Below are 15,982 nucleotides of genomic sequence, written 5' to 3'. Positions count from 1 at the left end.
CATTTTCCTTTTGTTAATGTTTGCATAAACTTTGGGTGAAACATTGGTACAAATAATTTCATTTCTGACATGTGTAACAGTTTGTTGACAAACAACATCCACTACTGCCAACCTGACAGTATTGAATGGAAATGAGCATATGGCATTGTGGGCTGGGAGTCCCCTATTCGGGAAGTTCAACTGCCGAGGGCAAGTACTTATTGCATTAGATGCCACATTGGGCAACTTGTGCATCGGAGATGGGGATGAAATGATGATGAGGACAACGTAACACCCAGTCCATGAGTGGAGAAAATCTCCTGCCCCAGTCAGGGATCAAACTCGGACCCCTTGGCATGGCATTCCGCCACGCTGACCACTCAGCTAATGGAGGCAGATGACAACACTGAAAATCAGATTTTTAGTTTTTCTAACAAAATTAGATTTTCTACTGCACAGATGCTCTCAGTTTCATTTTTCTGATCTAATTCTACAATATTATTTTCAATAAAGCCAAACTGCGAATCTGATTGTTTGTGCTCTGGTTCTACTGAAAGTTCCTTTTTTAGTTTTTCGACCTGATCCCTAAGGTTTGATATCTCATTTCTCACTCTCTGTTTGAGAGTTGGAAAGGTCTGTGGAACCATATAATTCCACTTTATTAAAGCACTTACGCCTGGGTTTCAGGCAGTAGCCTCCATTTCATTTGATGCTGAGGTACTATTCCAGTATAATTGGAGAACCTCTGCAGTGCTGTTTGAGTTTAGGTGGAATGCCAAGTGGGCTGAAGCATGAATTTGGAATCTGGATCGAGATAAGAGGCATACTGGGGTAGGCTGTGCAGTTGCACAAAGCCACTGTGCTGAGGTGGCATAATGGTTAGCACATCGGCCTACTGAGCAGGAGCTCCGGGTTTCAGTCCCATAGTGTGAATTTTCATTTGTTACTTCAGTCTCTATGAATATTCCTTTGGGCAGTCTATGGCTATCTTCATGCTTCTGCCAGTGCCATTTCTGCAGCATCTATTAACACTTTCCCAGGGGTTACACAAACCTGTGACTGTTTGTGCTGTTCTTCTCAGTAAACATTTAATGTCCCTTGTTAGTCCTATTTGCTATGGGTCCCACAAATTTGAACAATATTGTCGGCTGGGTTGCAAGAGTGATGTTTAAGCAGTCTCCTTTGTAGACAAAGTACTTCCTCAGTATTTTACAAATGAAATGAAATGTTGTGTGACGAGGGCCTCCCGTCGGGTAGACCGTTCGCCTGGTGCAAGTCTTTCGATTTAACGCCACTTCGGTGACTTGCACGTCGATGGGGATGAAATGATGGTGATTAGGACAACACAAACCCAGTCCCTGAGTGGAGAAAATCACTGACCCAGCTGGGAATCAAACCCGGGCCCTTTGGATTGACAGTCTGTCGCGCTGACCACTCAGCTACCGGGGGCGGACATTTTACAAATAAATTGAAGTCTGACACCCACTTTATACCTATGGCTGAGCCTATGTGATCATTCCATTTACATCTCTACAAAGTTTTACACCAAATTATTTGTATGAGTGGACTGATTCCAACTGTGACTCACTGATATTATAATAATAGTATACTACATGTTTTTGTTTTGTGAAGTGCACAGTTTTACATTTCTGAATATTTAAAGCTAGCTGCCACTCTTTGCACCATTTTGAATTCTAATCAAGACCTGATTGACTATTTTTCAATTAGAGGAGACCACTCACTGAAAATCAGAAGTGCTGAGTCATCAGTACGCACACCCTTTTTTTGAGCTAGAATAATACACCCACCCACACCCACCCACCCGCCCACCCGCCCACCCGCCCACCCACACACACACACACACACACACACACACACACACACACACACACACACACACACACACCTATTATTGTTATTCCATCCTTGACATTCATAGTTTCAGATAAACTATGCAAGTTTCTAATCTTGTTTCTATAGACTAAAATGCCCTTTGCTATCCCAGCCTTGTATTACATTTTCTTTCACACTTTGTGTTAGCTATTGGGCATATCATATGAAGACTGCAATAAAAGACATTTACAAAAGTATTACTTAATTTACCACAAAATTTTTTCCCCATTTTTCCATATTTCATTTCTAAGTTTAATTCTAAGAGTGTCAGGATCTGTTTACTTAAAGTATGTGTTTCACAACTTTTTTTCTTCTCTGTGTTTATTTGATTTAATATTGTCTTTATTAAATCACGATATGACAATGTCAGTTCTGTAACATGACTTTCATATTGAATAATTTTTACCTAGACTACATATAAAATACAGGCAACAAATGTGTAACAAGAAATTAATTATATGTCTTCTTTTCAGTTTAATTACAGTGCACATAACTTTCCAAATGAAATTTGGATAGTACGGGAGAACTGGGAAATTGCAGTGAAGATTCTTTTTGTCATCCCAATAGTGATTTTCGGCATTATAGGGAATGTTGCAATCATTAATATTGTTGTGAGAAATACATTTCTGCGTTCACCAACTAACATGTTATTGGCAAACATGGCTGCTGCAGATGCTCTTACACTTCTTATTTGCCCACCTATGTTCCTTGTGTCAGATTTATTCCAAAACTATGTTCTTGGTAAAGGTGGCTGTAAAACTGAAGGCTTCTTTTCATGTGAGTATCTTTGTAACATTTTCTTAAAATATATGTTTTAGTGAAATATATTTTTGTTGCTTTTATTCTTTGGCTTCTCAGACTTAATTGTCATATTTTTTCAATGTTGAACCTATTTTCTGATAAGAAACATCACTGATACTGTAATCTGAATGTTAGCAACACAACTGTAGAATGTGAGCCAGTTCTGAGGACTCAAACTGGGCATTTTAATTCCATTTGAAATGAAATTATATATTCTTGCTGTCCATACCTGAGCTCTTCTGGAACGATGGAATACAGTATCTCTTCATATAAATCAATCATTTGTTTTGAAACTCCTCAGGTACCTCTCAGAACTTATTTGATAGTTCATTCTGTGGCCTCTGAAGATATTTTTATCAGGTTCCAAGTAACTCTAATACTTGATAATGGCAATTAATGGGTTTGGTATTTCACTGTGGCAAAAAATCCTTATGCTGCTTGAGATTATATAAGCCACATTAATAATTTTTAGTAATATCGCACTACTATGCAGTTTAAGAAATAATTATGACACTTATTACAACAGTTTGACTTGTAAGCACTTGCTTTATAAGTAATTTATATGCAAATACAGGTGCATTTCTACTAACAGCTGTTTTGAATCTTTGTATTGTGAGTTATGACCGCCTCACAGCAATTACATTGCCACCAGAAGCAAAATTAACTCACAATGCAACAAAGGTTATCATGGCAGTCACCTGGGCATCTGGATTCTTGATAGCACTACCTCTCATAATTTTCAGAAACTATAAGGTAAGAGACACTTTTCAAAATAATAATGCCAGTTCTGCAACAATAAGGAGCTCTTGCTTTTGTAGTATTTTCATATTAATGTGTGATGTGTTTAAGGAACATAGTAACTCTGAAAGTCCTTAACTTATATCTTTGTTTAATGTCAGTACTCATACATATGAAATGATATGAAATTAACAGTTGGTTGGTTGAATGATTTGAGGGAGGGGTCCAAACAATGAGGTCATCAGTCCCAACGGATTAGGGAATGATCAGGAAGGAAGTTGGACATGCCCTTCAAAGGAACCATCCCAGCATTTGCATGAAGCAATTTAGGGAAATCATGGAAAACCTAAATCAGAATTGCTGGACACAAGTTTGAACCATCATCCTCCTGAAAGCAAGTGCAGTGTGCTAACAACTGCGCCACCTCACTCTGTGAAATTAATAATATGTTTTCATTATTTTTAGGTTGTGGCATCATAAGATCAATCATTAATTTGAAGCACAGGATAAAACAGCCTCAGTCAGTTTCCTGTCCCATTCCTTTCCTAGTATAGGTTGCTCTCCATCTGTGATAACCTTACCACTATTGCCACTTCAAACCACTGCCTTCCTTCCTTTTACCCATTTTCTTTCCTTTGAGAATGTATGAATACTCCATATGAACATTTATGATTGTGTTCTTTCTTGCCGGCCACGGTGGTCTCGCAGTTCTAGGCGCGCAGTCCGGAACCGTGCGACTGCTACGGTCGCAGGTTCGAATCCTGCCTCAGGCATGGATTTGTGTGATGTCCTTAGGATAGTTAGGTTTAAGTAGTTCTAAGTTCTAGGGGACTGATGACCACAGCAGTTGAGTCCCATAGTGCTCAGAGCCATTTGAACCATTTTTTTTGTTCTTTCTTTTTAGTTTATCTGTCATTTTTTATTTATATGACAGCTGATTTTTTCTTTGCTATCATATTATGAATAAGACCAAGGCCTTCGGTTACACTGTTAGCAAATAATCACCTTTGCTAGTCTCAGTTACTCAATTACCAGAGCATCTTCTTTGCTTGGGAGGGTTTTATCTAGTCTGATTTCCTATTTGCTATCTTAGCAGGTCCTCTATTATCATCTTTCTTTATAATCAAACAATGGAAAATCCAGGATGGAATGTAACAATATTATGAAAAGTTGCTACTCATTATATAGTGGAGATGCTGAGTTGCAGATAGGCACAACAAAAAGACTGTCACAAATAAAGCTTTCAGCCATTATGGCCTTTGTCAACAATAGACACACACACACACACACACACATACACACACACACACACACACACACACACAAACACACACACACACACAAATGCAACTCACACACACGACTGCACTCTCAGTCAATTAAAACCACATTGCGAGCGGGGGGAAGTAGTAGAGAAGGAGAGAAGTGAAAAGACTGGGTATGACGGTGGAATGATGGCTGTGTAATGCTGGAATGAGAACAAGGAAAGGCTGGATTGGTGAGGACAGTAACTAATGAAGGTTGATGCCAGGAGGGCTACAGGAGCATAGGATGTATTGCAGGGAAAGTTCCCACCTGTACAATCCAGAAATGCTGGTGTTGGTGGGAAGGATCCATATGGCACAGGCTGTCAAACAGTCATTGAAAAGAAGGATTTCATGTTTGGCAGTAAGTTCAGCAACAGAGTGATCCATTTGTTTCTTGGCCACAGTTTGTTGGAGGCCATTGATGTGGACAGACAGCTTGTTGGTTGTCATGCCCATATAGAATGCAGTACAGTGGTTGCAGCTTAGCTTGTAGATCACATGACTGGTTTCACAGGTAGACCTGCCTTTGATGGGATAGGTGATGTTAGTGACTGGACTGTAGTAGGTGGTGGTGGGAGGATGTATGGGACAGGTGTTGTGTCTAGGTCAATTACAGGGGTATGGGCCATGAGGTAAGGAGTTGTGAGCAGGGGTTGTGTAAGGATGGATGAGTATATTGTATAGGTTCGGTGGATTGCGGAATACCACTGTGGGGGGAGGGTGGGAAGGGTAGTGGGCAGGACTTTTCTCATTTCAGGGCACAACAAGAAGTAGTCAAAACCTTGGCGGAGAAAGTAATTCAGTTGCTCCAGTCCTGAGTGGTACTGAGTTACGAGGAGAATGCTCCTCTGTGGCTGGACGGTGGGACTCTGGGAGGTAGTGGGAAACTAGGAAGAGAAGGTGTGGTGTCACCACCAGACACCACATTTGATAGGTGGTACCCTTTAAATTGGCCATGGTCCGTTAATGTATGTCGGACCTGCGTGTCGCCACTATCAGTGATTGCAGACCGAGCGCCGCAACATGGCAGGTCTAGAGAGACTCCCTAGCACTCGCCCCAGTTGTCCAGCCGACTTTGCTAGCTATGTTTCACTGTCTACATGCACTCTCATTTGCAGAGATGACCATTTAGCATAGCCTTCAGCTACATCATTTGCTATGACCTAGCAAGGCGCCATATTCAGTTACTATGTATCCTAAACATATAATATTGTGAATCATGTACTGTCGAGAGCGACGTTCATCATTAATGGATTAAAGTTAAGTATATAACTAATTATGTCCACTTTCTGAATTATAATTCCTTGTCATGTTCCAGACCTCACGTCAGTATAGTCCTTCCCTCCTCATGCCAGCCTGCGTGAGCTAAAACACGTGCATTTCCACCTCCTCTCGTAACACAGTGTTGGCTCTTCTGCCATCACAACAGAAGGCATGGGAGATTTGTTTTTGTACATGGTTGGGAGGATAATTACAGTCTGTGAAGGCTTCAGTGAGAACCTTGGTATATTTCAAGAGGGACAGCTCATCACTGCAGATGTGATGACCGTGAGTGGCTGGGCTGCATGGAAAGGACTTCCTAGTATGGAAAGGGTGGCAGCTGTCAAAGTGGAGGTATTGCTGGTTGTTTGTAGGTTTGATATGGATGAAGGTACTGATGTAGCCATCTTTGAGGTGGAGATCAACATCTAGGAAGGTAGCTTGTTGGGTTGAGTAGGACCAAGTGAAGTAAATGGGGGAGAAGTTGTTGAGGTTCTGGAAGAATGTGGATGGCTGTCCTCGCCCTCATCAATGAATCTGAACCGGGTGAGAGATTTAGGATTCTGGGTTTTTGGAAGGATTCCTTCAGATTGCCTATGAATAGGTTGGCATCAGGCGGTGCCATGCAGGTGCCCATAGCTGTACCCCAAATTTGTTTGTAGGTAATGCCTTCAAAGGAGAAATAACTGTGGGGGAGGATAAATTTTTTCATGATGGCTAGGAAGGAGATTGTTGGTCTGAAATCTGATGGGCATTGGGAAAGGTAGAGTTCAATAGCGGTAAGGCCATGGGTATTAGGAATGTTAGTAAAAGGGAAGTGGCATCAGTAGTTTTGAGCAGGCCACCGTGTGGTTTCTTTATAACAAAAGAGGAAACAAACATTAGTATCTTCTACAAAATTTCATATGAACTGCTGGATACCTGTAATTTATTGCTACAATATTTCAGCACAGAGTTTTCAGGTCATTTTCATGTGAATACTGATGATGTACACTGAGCTTCCCTATTCAAAACACCACCAACGAGATGCACCCAGTAGTCACTGTGCATGTACTGCTTGAGTGAGTGCAATACTCATGCAAATCAATGCACTATACCATGCTCCCTCTGTGGTAAAAGATTGTCATGCTGGTATCAGATCAACCATCTTCACATAGTAAAACTGCAGACTGATTTAGAGCACAAAATTTTTCTATGACAGAATTCCATAGAGAATCTAATTGGAAACCACTGTCCCAATTGACAGGGGAGTCAGACAGCCGTATTTCCACTGATTCATTGATGGTGGAGCTTGAAAAGTTTTGCTTATGAACTACAATTTTTATTTCATTGTATTTCATCAAGCGACTTGCAGAAATGCAGCGCTCAGGGAAAGTAGGCTTGCTAATTTTGGAGGAAGCAAGTATGCCACTGGTGTTCCACATCGTTATCTTGAGCAATGCATGTCATTTGTCCTGTATAAGATTTGCTACACTCACATGGAATCCTATAAACACCTTTCTTGCACAACTCTTGAGTCTTCTTTGATGGATCCTAAAAGCACTGAGATTTTCTGTGGAGGATGAAAGATCACTTTAATCTCATTTCTTCTTAATATTCTGCATGTTTTCTTGAAAACAACAAACTGTTCCCTGTTCTTCCATTTGTAGATCTTTAGTGCTCTCTGTACTTGTTGAGATGAGTGTTCACTGTTCAGGAACACAATTTGTGGGTGTTTTAGTTCTGCTTGCAAGTTATCATCATCTGACACGGTATGGCCTTGGTGGATCAAGGTTATCAGAAAGCCCATTGTTTGTGCCATATGGTGGCAACTAGTTGCCTGTGATCTTTATGAGTGTACTTTTGAAATACAGAATGTCAGTTCTGCCATTACTCTTATGTTGCACCAAGCCATCCAAAAATGTATGGGGTTCAGTTGTTGAAGTAATTCTCAGAGACTGTCCAAACCATGAGTATCATCAACATATCTCCCAAATACAGTTTTAAAACAGTTGAGTTGATTGCTCACTCCTCAAAATCTTCCATAAAAAGGTTGAAAAACAGGGGAGACAAAAGATACCCCAGGGCAACTCTATCAAGCTGTTAAAAAAGTCCACTGTTAAATAACAAGTATGTTTAGAAGAGTGTGTACTTGAATAATACTGTAATATCAACCTCATACCTTTTGCCAGTGAGATGTAGCAAGTCCACTAGAGGTGCATTTGAAAATGATTTTGCCAAGTACTTGGTATATTTACTTAGACCCATTGTAGGCAAGTGTCCACATCATATAACAAAATCAACTAATTTTATCGACAGACTCAACTCACTCAAGCCGCAAAGCAATAACTTATTGATAAGTTTGAATGTTGTTTCACTTTTTACAAATGTGTCTCTGGTGGGCCCACTTCCCATTGGCAAAAGGTTTGAGGCTGATTTTACAGCTCTGTTCAGACACACTCTCTCCTTGACATACTTTTTATTTAAAAATGAGTTTTTCGAACAATTTAATGGTCTCTTGTGGGTAGTCTTTTGTCTCCTCTGGTTGCCAATCTTTTTATAGAAGATTCTGAGGGGCCAGCACTCAACTCAGCTGTTTTAAAACAGTATTTTAGTGATATGTTGATGATATTTTTATAGTTTCGCCTCAAGGTTTTGACAGTCTCTTAAAGTTACTTCAACATCTGAACTTCACACACAAAAATATAAAATATACCATAGAGATGGAGAAGAAAGGTTGTTTGCCATTTTTGATGGCTTGATAAGAGTGATGATAGACTTGGACATTTCAGAGCACACTTATACAGACCTGTATTGACAGGCTGCTAGTTGTCACAATTCAGCATAAAAAACAGGCATTCTGTAGATCTCGGTCCACTGAGGCCATATCATCTCAGATGACAATAATCTGCAAACGGATCTGGAGCACCTAAAAACTGTGTTCCTGAACCAAGGATATTTGTCTCAGCAAGTGCAAAGTGTCCTACAAGCATAAAACAGAACAAAACAACAAAGACGATGAGGTCTCCAAATGACAGCTTATCTACCTCATACTCGAAATGTTTCACAAAAATAGGCAGAATATTAAGAAGACATGAGATTAAAGTGAATTTCCATTCTCCATCAAAACTCTCAGAGCGTTTGGGATCTATCAAAGATATAAAGTTCCATAAAGCAAATATTTATAAGATTCTGTGCAAGAATGACACATAATATACAGGACGGTCAGAAACAGTCTGAAAAGCTTGCAAGGCCATTGTACGAAAGGTTATGCTGAGAAGCAATTGTTAAGAAAAAATTCAGTATGTTGTACCATTTCTGAGTTAATTACCATTGAAGTTAGTCAATCAGGTCACTGCACATGCAAATTCAAGTGCCCGCTAGATGCAATAAGTGTCAGTTGTTCTCATAGTGTAGATGATAGTGCAAAAGAGTGTTCAGCCTTTGGTTCATGTTTGATCATTACTATAGTGCCATCTCCAATTTTTGTATTGTTCTCTTGTTTTAAGAAATCAAATGAAGTTTGGCAACATCATTTCTGGTAGGCTGCTTGAATTTGTGTGCACAATGCCCTGACTGGTGAACTTCAATGCTAATTAACTTAGGAACAACAGAGCACATCAGTTCTCTTTCTTGAATATTATTTTTCAGCACAACCTACCCAGCAACACTGTTTCAAGCTTTTCATATTGTTTCTGACCATCCTGGGCAAAAAATGTGAACTGTTAAAGATTGCACTGGTGAACAACAGTAGCCCACTTTCCTCCTGCATACCAGCAAGCCTGCTATGACCGACCATTGTATTTCTATTGGTCATTCAATGAAATACACTGAAACAAAAACTGTAGCCCATGAGTCAATCTTTTGAAGTTCTGTTGTTGATGAATAAGTGGAAATACAACTATCTGTTGTTGCATGCTTGTAACAACTCAGAACTACACTTGTGTTCTGTTAGTTGAATACAGGTGCTGATGACCTGCTGTTGAGAACCATATACACACCACTATCACTGCCACCACCACCACCCCAATACAACTCCCTTATCATTTGGGATTGTGACATCCAGTTAGATTCTGTACGCAGTCCTGTCAGAAAAATCTGTCTGCTCTACACTGCAATTTGACTGTGAAGATGGTTGATCTGATATTTGGTGTTATTTCACCACAGAGGGAGTGTGACATAGTGTAGTGACTTGTAGAAGAACTGCATCCACTCAAGCAGCACATTTGCAGTGACTGCTGGATACATCACACATATGCCTGGGAGGTGGGGGTCTTCAATAAGGAAGCTCAATGTATTTCATTAAATTTAACCTGAAGTGGTCCAGAAGGCTGTGCCAAAATATCATCGCAGCAAGTTACAGACACCAGCAGTTCAGCCACAATTTAATGAAACTATATGCTGGGAGAGTTTTAAAAGTCCACATAAAATCATGGAATCATTAATTGATTTTTGCCATGGGGAAAAGCATCTTATCATTAAAGGTTTTTGGTTTTCCTCTCACTTTCTATTTGACTGTTAACTAGCTTTTTCATTTTTGTAAGATTTTCACTCATTCCACTATGGTTTACTCTTATATTATGAAAAAAAGTAGTACCTCACTGACTGTGGAAGATTGTTACTAAGTTGGAAGCAATATTGTTTTTGATGATTGTTTCACAGACACTCATGTTGACTACTCAACTGTATCTACTGTTGACTAACCACAGCATTGTCCTAGATGCCTATTTAAAGATTTAAATGGGTCAGTTTTTATAAAATGTTAAAATACAGATAAATATTTATTTAATAACTATATAAAATACAGGAAAAGTAAGCAATACTTTTACACATATACTAATAAAGTTATAATAATATGGAAGGATATATCGCTACTCTCCATATACAAAGCTGCAGACAGTCACAACAAAAAAGAATGCTAGAAGTATTTCAGCTTCCCAACAAAGTCTCCTTTAGAAGTAGAAAACACACATATTCATACAAACACAAATCCTGTGTACGTCGTCACTGTCTCCAGGCACTAAGGCCTAACTGGGACAGTATCTGATGTGAGCAGTAATCTAACTAGGATGGATAATGGAGTAAGCAAGGAGTGAGGGGTAAAGAGCTGGGGGGGGGGGGGGGGAGATATCTGGCTAAGGGTGGGAGAAGGTGCTAATGTTGCCTGTGGGTGTGTGCCTTGTCATGGTGGGGACAGGAAGGGCTGTCAGGTGCAGCATCAGGAAAATGTAGGATGGGAGGGGGGGGGGGGCAGAAATTGGAGAGAGAAAGCAATAGGAGAGAAGAAGAGATGAGGAAAGGACTAACTAGGTGTGCTGGTGGGACAGAAGACATGTGTAGTGCTGGAGTGGGAGCAGAGAAGGGAATAGGCAGATGGGGGACAGGGAATAGTGAAGGTTGAGGCCAGAGGAGTTACAGGAATGAAGGATATTTTGTATGGAGAATTCTCACCTGCACAGTTCAGAAAACCTGGCACTGGTGGGAAAAATCCAGATGGCACAGGCTATGAAACAGTCATTAAAGTGAAGCACATCATGTTGGGTGGCATGTTCAACAACTGGGTAGTCCAGCTGTGTTTTGGCCACAGTTTGGCGTAGGCCGTTCATGTGGACAGGCAGTTTGTTAATTCTCATGCCAACACAGAATGTGCACGGTGGTTGCAGCTGAGATGGTTTATGTCATATGGCTACTTTAATGGTTGCTCTTCTTTTGATGGGATTGGAGATGCCTGTGACAGGACTGGAGTAAGTGGTAGTGGAAGGCATGTATGTAACGGGTCTTGCATCTAGATCTGTTTCAGGAATGTAAGCCATGAGGCAAGCAGTTGGGAACAGGATTGGAGTAGGGATGGCCAAGGACATTTCAAGATTGGTTGGACTATGGAATACCACAATGGGATGGGTGCGAAGGATTGGGGAGAATATTTCTCATTCTGAGGCACAGTGAGAGGTAGTCAAAACACTGGCAGAGAGTGTGATTCATTAGCTTCAGTTCACAGCAGGAATGATTCTTTATGGCCAAAAAGAGAGTATGTGAAGGTTGGTAGGTTAATAATTAGACAAGGCATGCAAGATCTGCTTCTAGGAAAGGTTGAGAGAGTAATTTTTGTTTGTGAAGGCCTCAGTGAGACCTTTGGCATGTTTTGTGAGGGACTGCTCATCACTACAGATGTGGTGACCATGGGTGGCTAGGCGCTTGGAAGGGACATCAGGGTGTGGAATGGGTGGCAGCTGTCAAAGAGGAGATATTGTTGATGGTCAGTAGGTTTGATGTGGTGGAAGTACTGATGCAGCCACCCTTGAGTTGGACGTTAGTACCAAGGCAAAGAATCTGTACACACAGGTACATAAGAAGTGCTAGTGATGGTCTGAGGGCATCCTGTTCTTGTACAAACAAGAGTCTTGCCAGTAGAGGTGCTAGTGCTGAGGTACATGAGTGATCAGTGTCATAAATTCAATAGCTTAAAACAGAACATGCATAGTCATGAACTAAAATCATACCATTTGGCATTATGTGTGTCTAACCATAAAACAAAAAGTAAAACTCCCATTAGAAATAAAAATTTCACTTAAAGTCAGAATTAAACGTATAAAAAATGTTATAGAATCTATTAAAAGAAAACCTTTTTAACAAAAAGTAAATAAAACACAACATTGGGAGAAGGATAGTTAAAGAGTACTTACTTAACTAAAATTCTCAATGGTCTATAGTACATCAGAAGGCAATCCACTGGTGCCAGCTTGTGATCTCTGTACGTATAAAAAATGTTATAGAATCTATTAAAGAAAAAACCTTTTTAAACAAAAAGTAAATAAAACACAACATTGGGCAAAGGATAGTTAAAGAGTACTTACTTAACTAAAATTCTCAATGGTCTATAGCACATCAGAAGGCAATCTACTGGTGCCAGCTTGTGACCTCTGTGAAATGTTTTGTTTTCCTGTGGTGGTGACTGTAATGCCACCACTGGCCAGTGTACTTGGTCACATTCCAAGCTGCTGCAGTGTGTGATGCCATTCAGATTAGTAAATTCTTAAACACATCAAAATAGGCATTCAGATTAAACTCATGCAACTTGCAAATAAAACATAGTTTCACTCTTCATTGTCACATTCACTGAAGACACCCACTGATGGCTCATGGACTGTTTCCAGTTACTTGCAATCTAAAACAGTTCCAATCTCCACTGCTGCACACACTAAGGACTCCCACTGATTACACCTGGACTGTGAAGATGCTGCTGTGCCCACTGCACCATCTCAAGACGCCATATTCAACTATGTGCCACTGTACACCTGGAAAACTTAAACAACAGGCATTACTATCATGCATTTCACATTTTTCACTTTGACACATTATTTCCTTTTGAAAACAATAAACTATAATCACATACTGAAATACAAGATGCTGTATTTATCCCTTTCACTACTGTTCACTACTCTGAGTCCTCTAAGTAATCTTTAATTGTTTAATATACATTATTTCTGAAGAATCAACAGACCAGTTTATTACTTATTATGTTTGTGGCAAGACAATATGCACAATCTCTCTTTGTTGGTTATATTTAATATCCTCTGTATGTTAACAAAAATAACTACACCAACATGTTTTATATTTGTTCTGCAGTAACTTGTTGCCTGTTCATAGTCATTCCATTTCGACATTTAAAATTATGAAATTATGAGGCAGAGTTATCAGACATTTTTAGCTGAAATATATGTAACTGCTTATATAAAACAATCAACACAATGCTATGAGCTGGATTCATCGCATCTGTACATCAAATTGCAGGTGATGAATGCGTGTCACAGCAATATGTTAGCAGTTAAATACAACATACTGTGAGTTAATGGTTACTCATTTGCGTACAATGTCAGACATATTATGTATTTTCAATATATACTCATATTCTGTAATATGACTACTGGTCTATAAGATCAGAAATAATGATGACATGTCATGTAAATAGGTCAGATATATTTTAACATGCACTTGAGTATGGCTATAAAGCCAAAATCATGATTGTGTGAAATGAATGAAGAATAATTTACACTCAAATGGCAGAAACTTCTTTCAAAAAGTTCTACATAACTGTGGTCCCCCTTGAAGGCAAAAAAAAAAAAAAAAAAAAAAAAAAAAAAAAAAAAAAAAAAAAAAAAAAAAAAGTACTTTTTCCTTTCTGCAGAGCACTTCTTACAGCTTTTTCCTCTGTCTATTGAATTTTTATACTGAGTGTCTTTCATAGATGAAGACTTGCTTGTAGTTTTAATGGTTGCTTCCATTATACCACGTAGTTATAATTAAACTGAAAGTGTTCTTGAGTGATGCATAGATATGTTCATTAACTGGTGCTTTCGTGGAGTATGCTGAAAAAAATAATAGCTCCATTTAATGCCACCAGATGAAAATATGGCTCTGTAAGCAGCCAGAATGTGGTTTAGATCCAGAAAAAGAGGAGGAATGGTGAAACACATTTTAAGAATGGTCCTGGGCACATTTATTAGGTTGTGTCACAAGTTGCAACACGTGTTCAGTATGGTCTCCTAATTCAGCACCACATGCTGCATCCATAACATATCATGGTCGACAGTTGCTCACAGCATATCCAGTGCAACCAGAGTGGTATGTCATCATATGCTAGCCTTCGTATCAGGAAGAGTCCAGATACATCCATGGTGCACACAGTCTTTCAGAAATCTGCACAACTAGAAATCACATGGTTTTAGGTTGCGGGATCTGGATCTCGAAATTGCTTAGAGATGAAGCAGTCATCACCAAAGGTTTCTCAAAGCAAATCTTTCACCTGGAAAGCAACATGTAGTGTCACTCTACCCTCCATGAAAATAGTGGTGTGGACACAGTTGCATTTTTGCAAATCTAGAATCAAGTGTTGCACAAGGAGATCCTTATAATGTGCAGATGTCACTATATACATAAGAGGCCCGTGAGGTCTCGTCTTCTTAAAGAAAAATGGACTGAGAATGAAGGAATTCGTGAAGCCACATGGCACAGTCAAATAAGCTGAGTGCAGTGGGTGTTCCTGCATAACATGTGGCAGAGTAGAACCCAAAATGTGATAGTTCTGATTATTCATGGCACCCTATAAAGTAAAATGTGCCTCATCCATCCAAAGAATATTTCCCGATCACATGTCTTCTATTTCCATGCATGTGGTGTTGTAGCCTCTTTTCCAAAACTTGGTTATTACTTCAAATTTCACATTTTGTGACATTCAGTTTTTTACTAATTCATCATCACACATCTTGGAACCCTCACTTTAGGGCCAACAAACATTCAGTGAACACAAAATTAGCATTAGTCCACAAAAACCAATCAATAATAGTTTCTGATTGAAATTTTTTAAGTCCAAACACAACTACATTAGTATCCAAAATTAAAGAAACAAATGGAATTTTTGTAAGGCTGCATTTATTTTGCCACAGAAAAGTACAAACAGGTGATAGTAAAGTATAAATAAAATAAAGAATACATAACATAAACAAGTGCAACATGCATAATGGTAGACAAAAATATTGTGCATTTTTTCCAACTTGATGGATTTACACACACATTCCAACAACTGATTAATGAGCTCAGTATGGGGTGTGACCACCTCTGGCAGTAACACAGACCTGACAGTGATGGGACATGCAGTGAATGAGGTCATCAATAATACCCATAAATAACACCCATTTTTCCCACAGAGCTGCTCACAATTCTTGGGGACTGGTTGGTGGATGCTGGCGTGATGAAACCCATATCCATAGTGCATCACAGACACGCTCTGTGGGATTTGAATCAGAAGAGTGAGCAGGCCAATCCATGCATACAATATCTTCCATTTCTAAGAAAACATCAATCACCTGTGATCTATGACATCAAGGATTATTGTCCAACAGTACAAAGTCTGGGTCCACAGCATCTCACAACAACTGCACAGCAGTTAAACTTTGCAATTTCATGAAGAGCTGTTTGAGTGATCAACATATCCCTGCCCACACCATTAGGGATCCTCCTCAATTCGG

General features: G+C 39.5%; 1 protein-coding gene across 2 annotated transcripts in view; it reads left to right on the top strand.

The window, feature by feature from the left end:
- The window catches only part of LOC126323231 (G-protein coupled receptor 54), a 124,698-nt gene that overhangs the window by 40,579 nt on the left and 68,137 nt on the right, over positions 1-15,982 (top strand). For both annotated transcript variants that reach the window (XM_049994617.1, XM_049994625.1), the window contains exons 3-4: positions 2,346-2,649; positions 3,248-3,426. In XM_049994617.1, the coding sequence (XP_049850574.1) occupies positions 2,346-2,649; positions 3,248-3,426 (483 nt within the window). The remainder of the gene's footprint in view (positions 1-2,345; positions 2,650-3,247; positions 3,427-15,982) is intronic.

This window comes from Schistocerca gregaria, chromosome 2, assembly GCF_023897955.1.
Source record: "Schistocerca gregaria isolate iqSchGreg1 chromosome 2, iqSchGreg1.2, whole genome shotgun sequence".
NCBI lineage: Eukaryota > Metazoa > Arthropoda > Insecta > Orthoptera > Acrididae > Schistocerca > Schistocerca gregaria.
The sequence above is the reverse complement of the archived record's forward strand: the minus strand, read 5'-3'. Positions and strand labels throughout refer to the sequence as shown.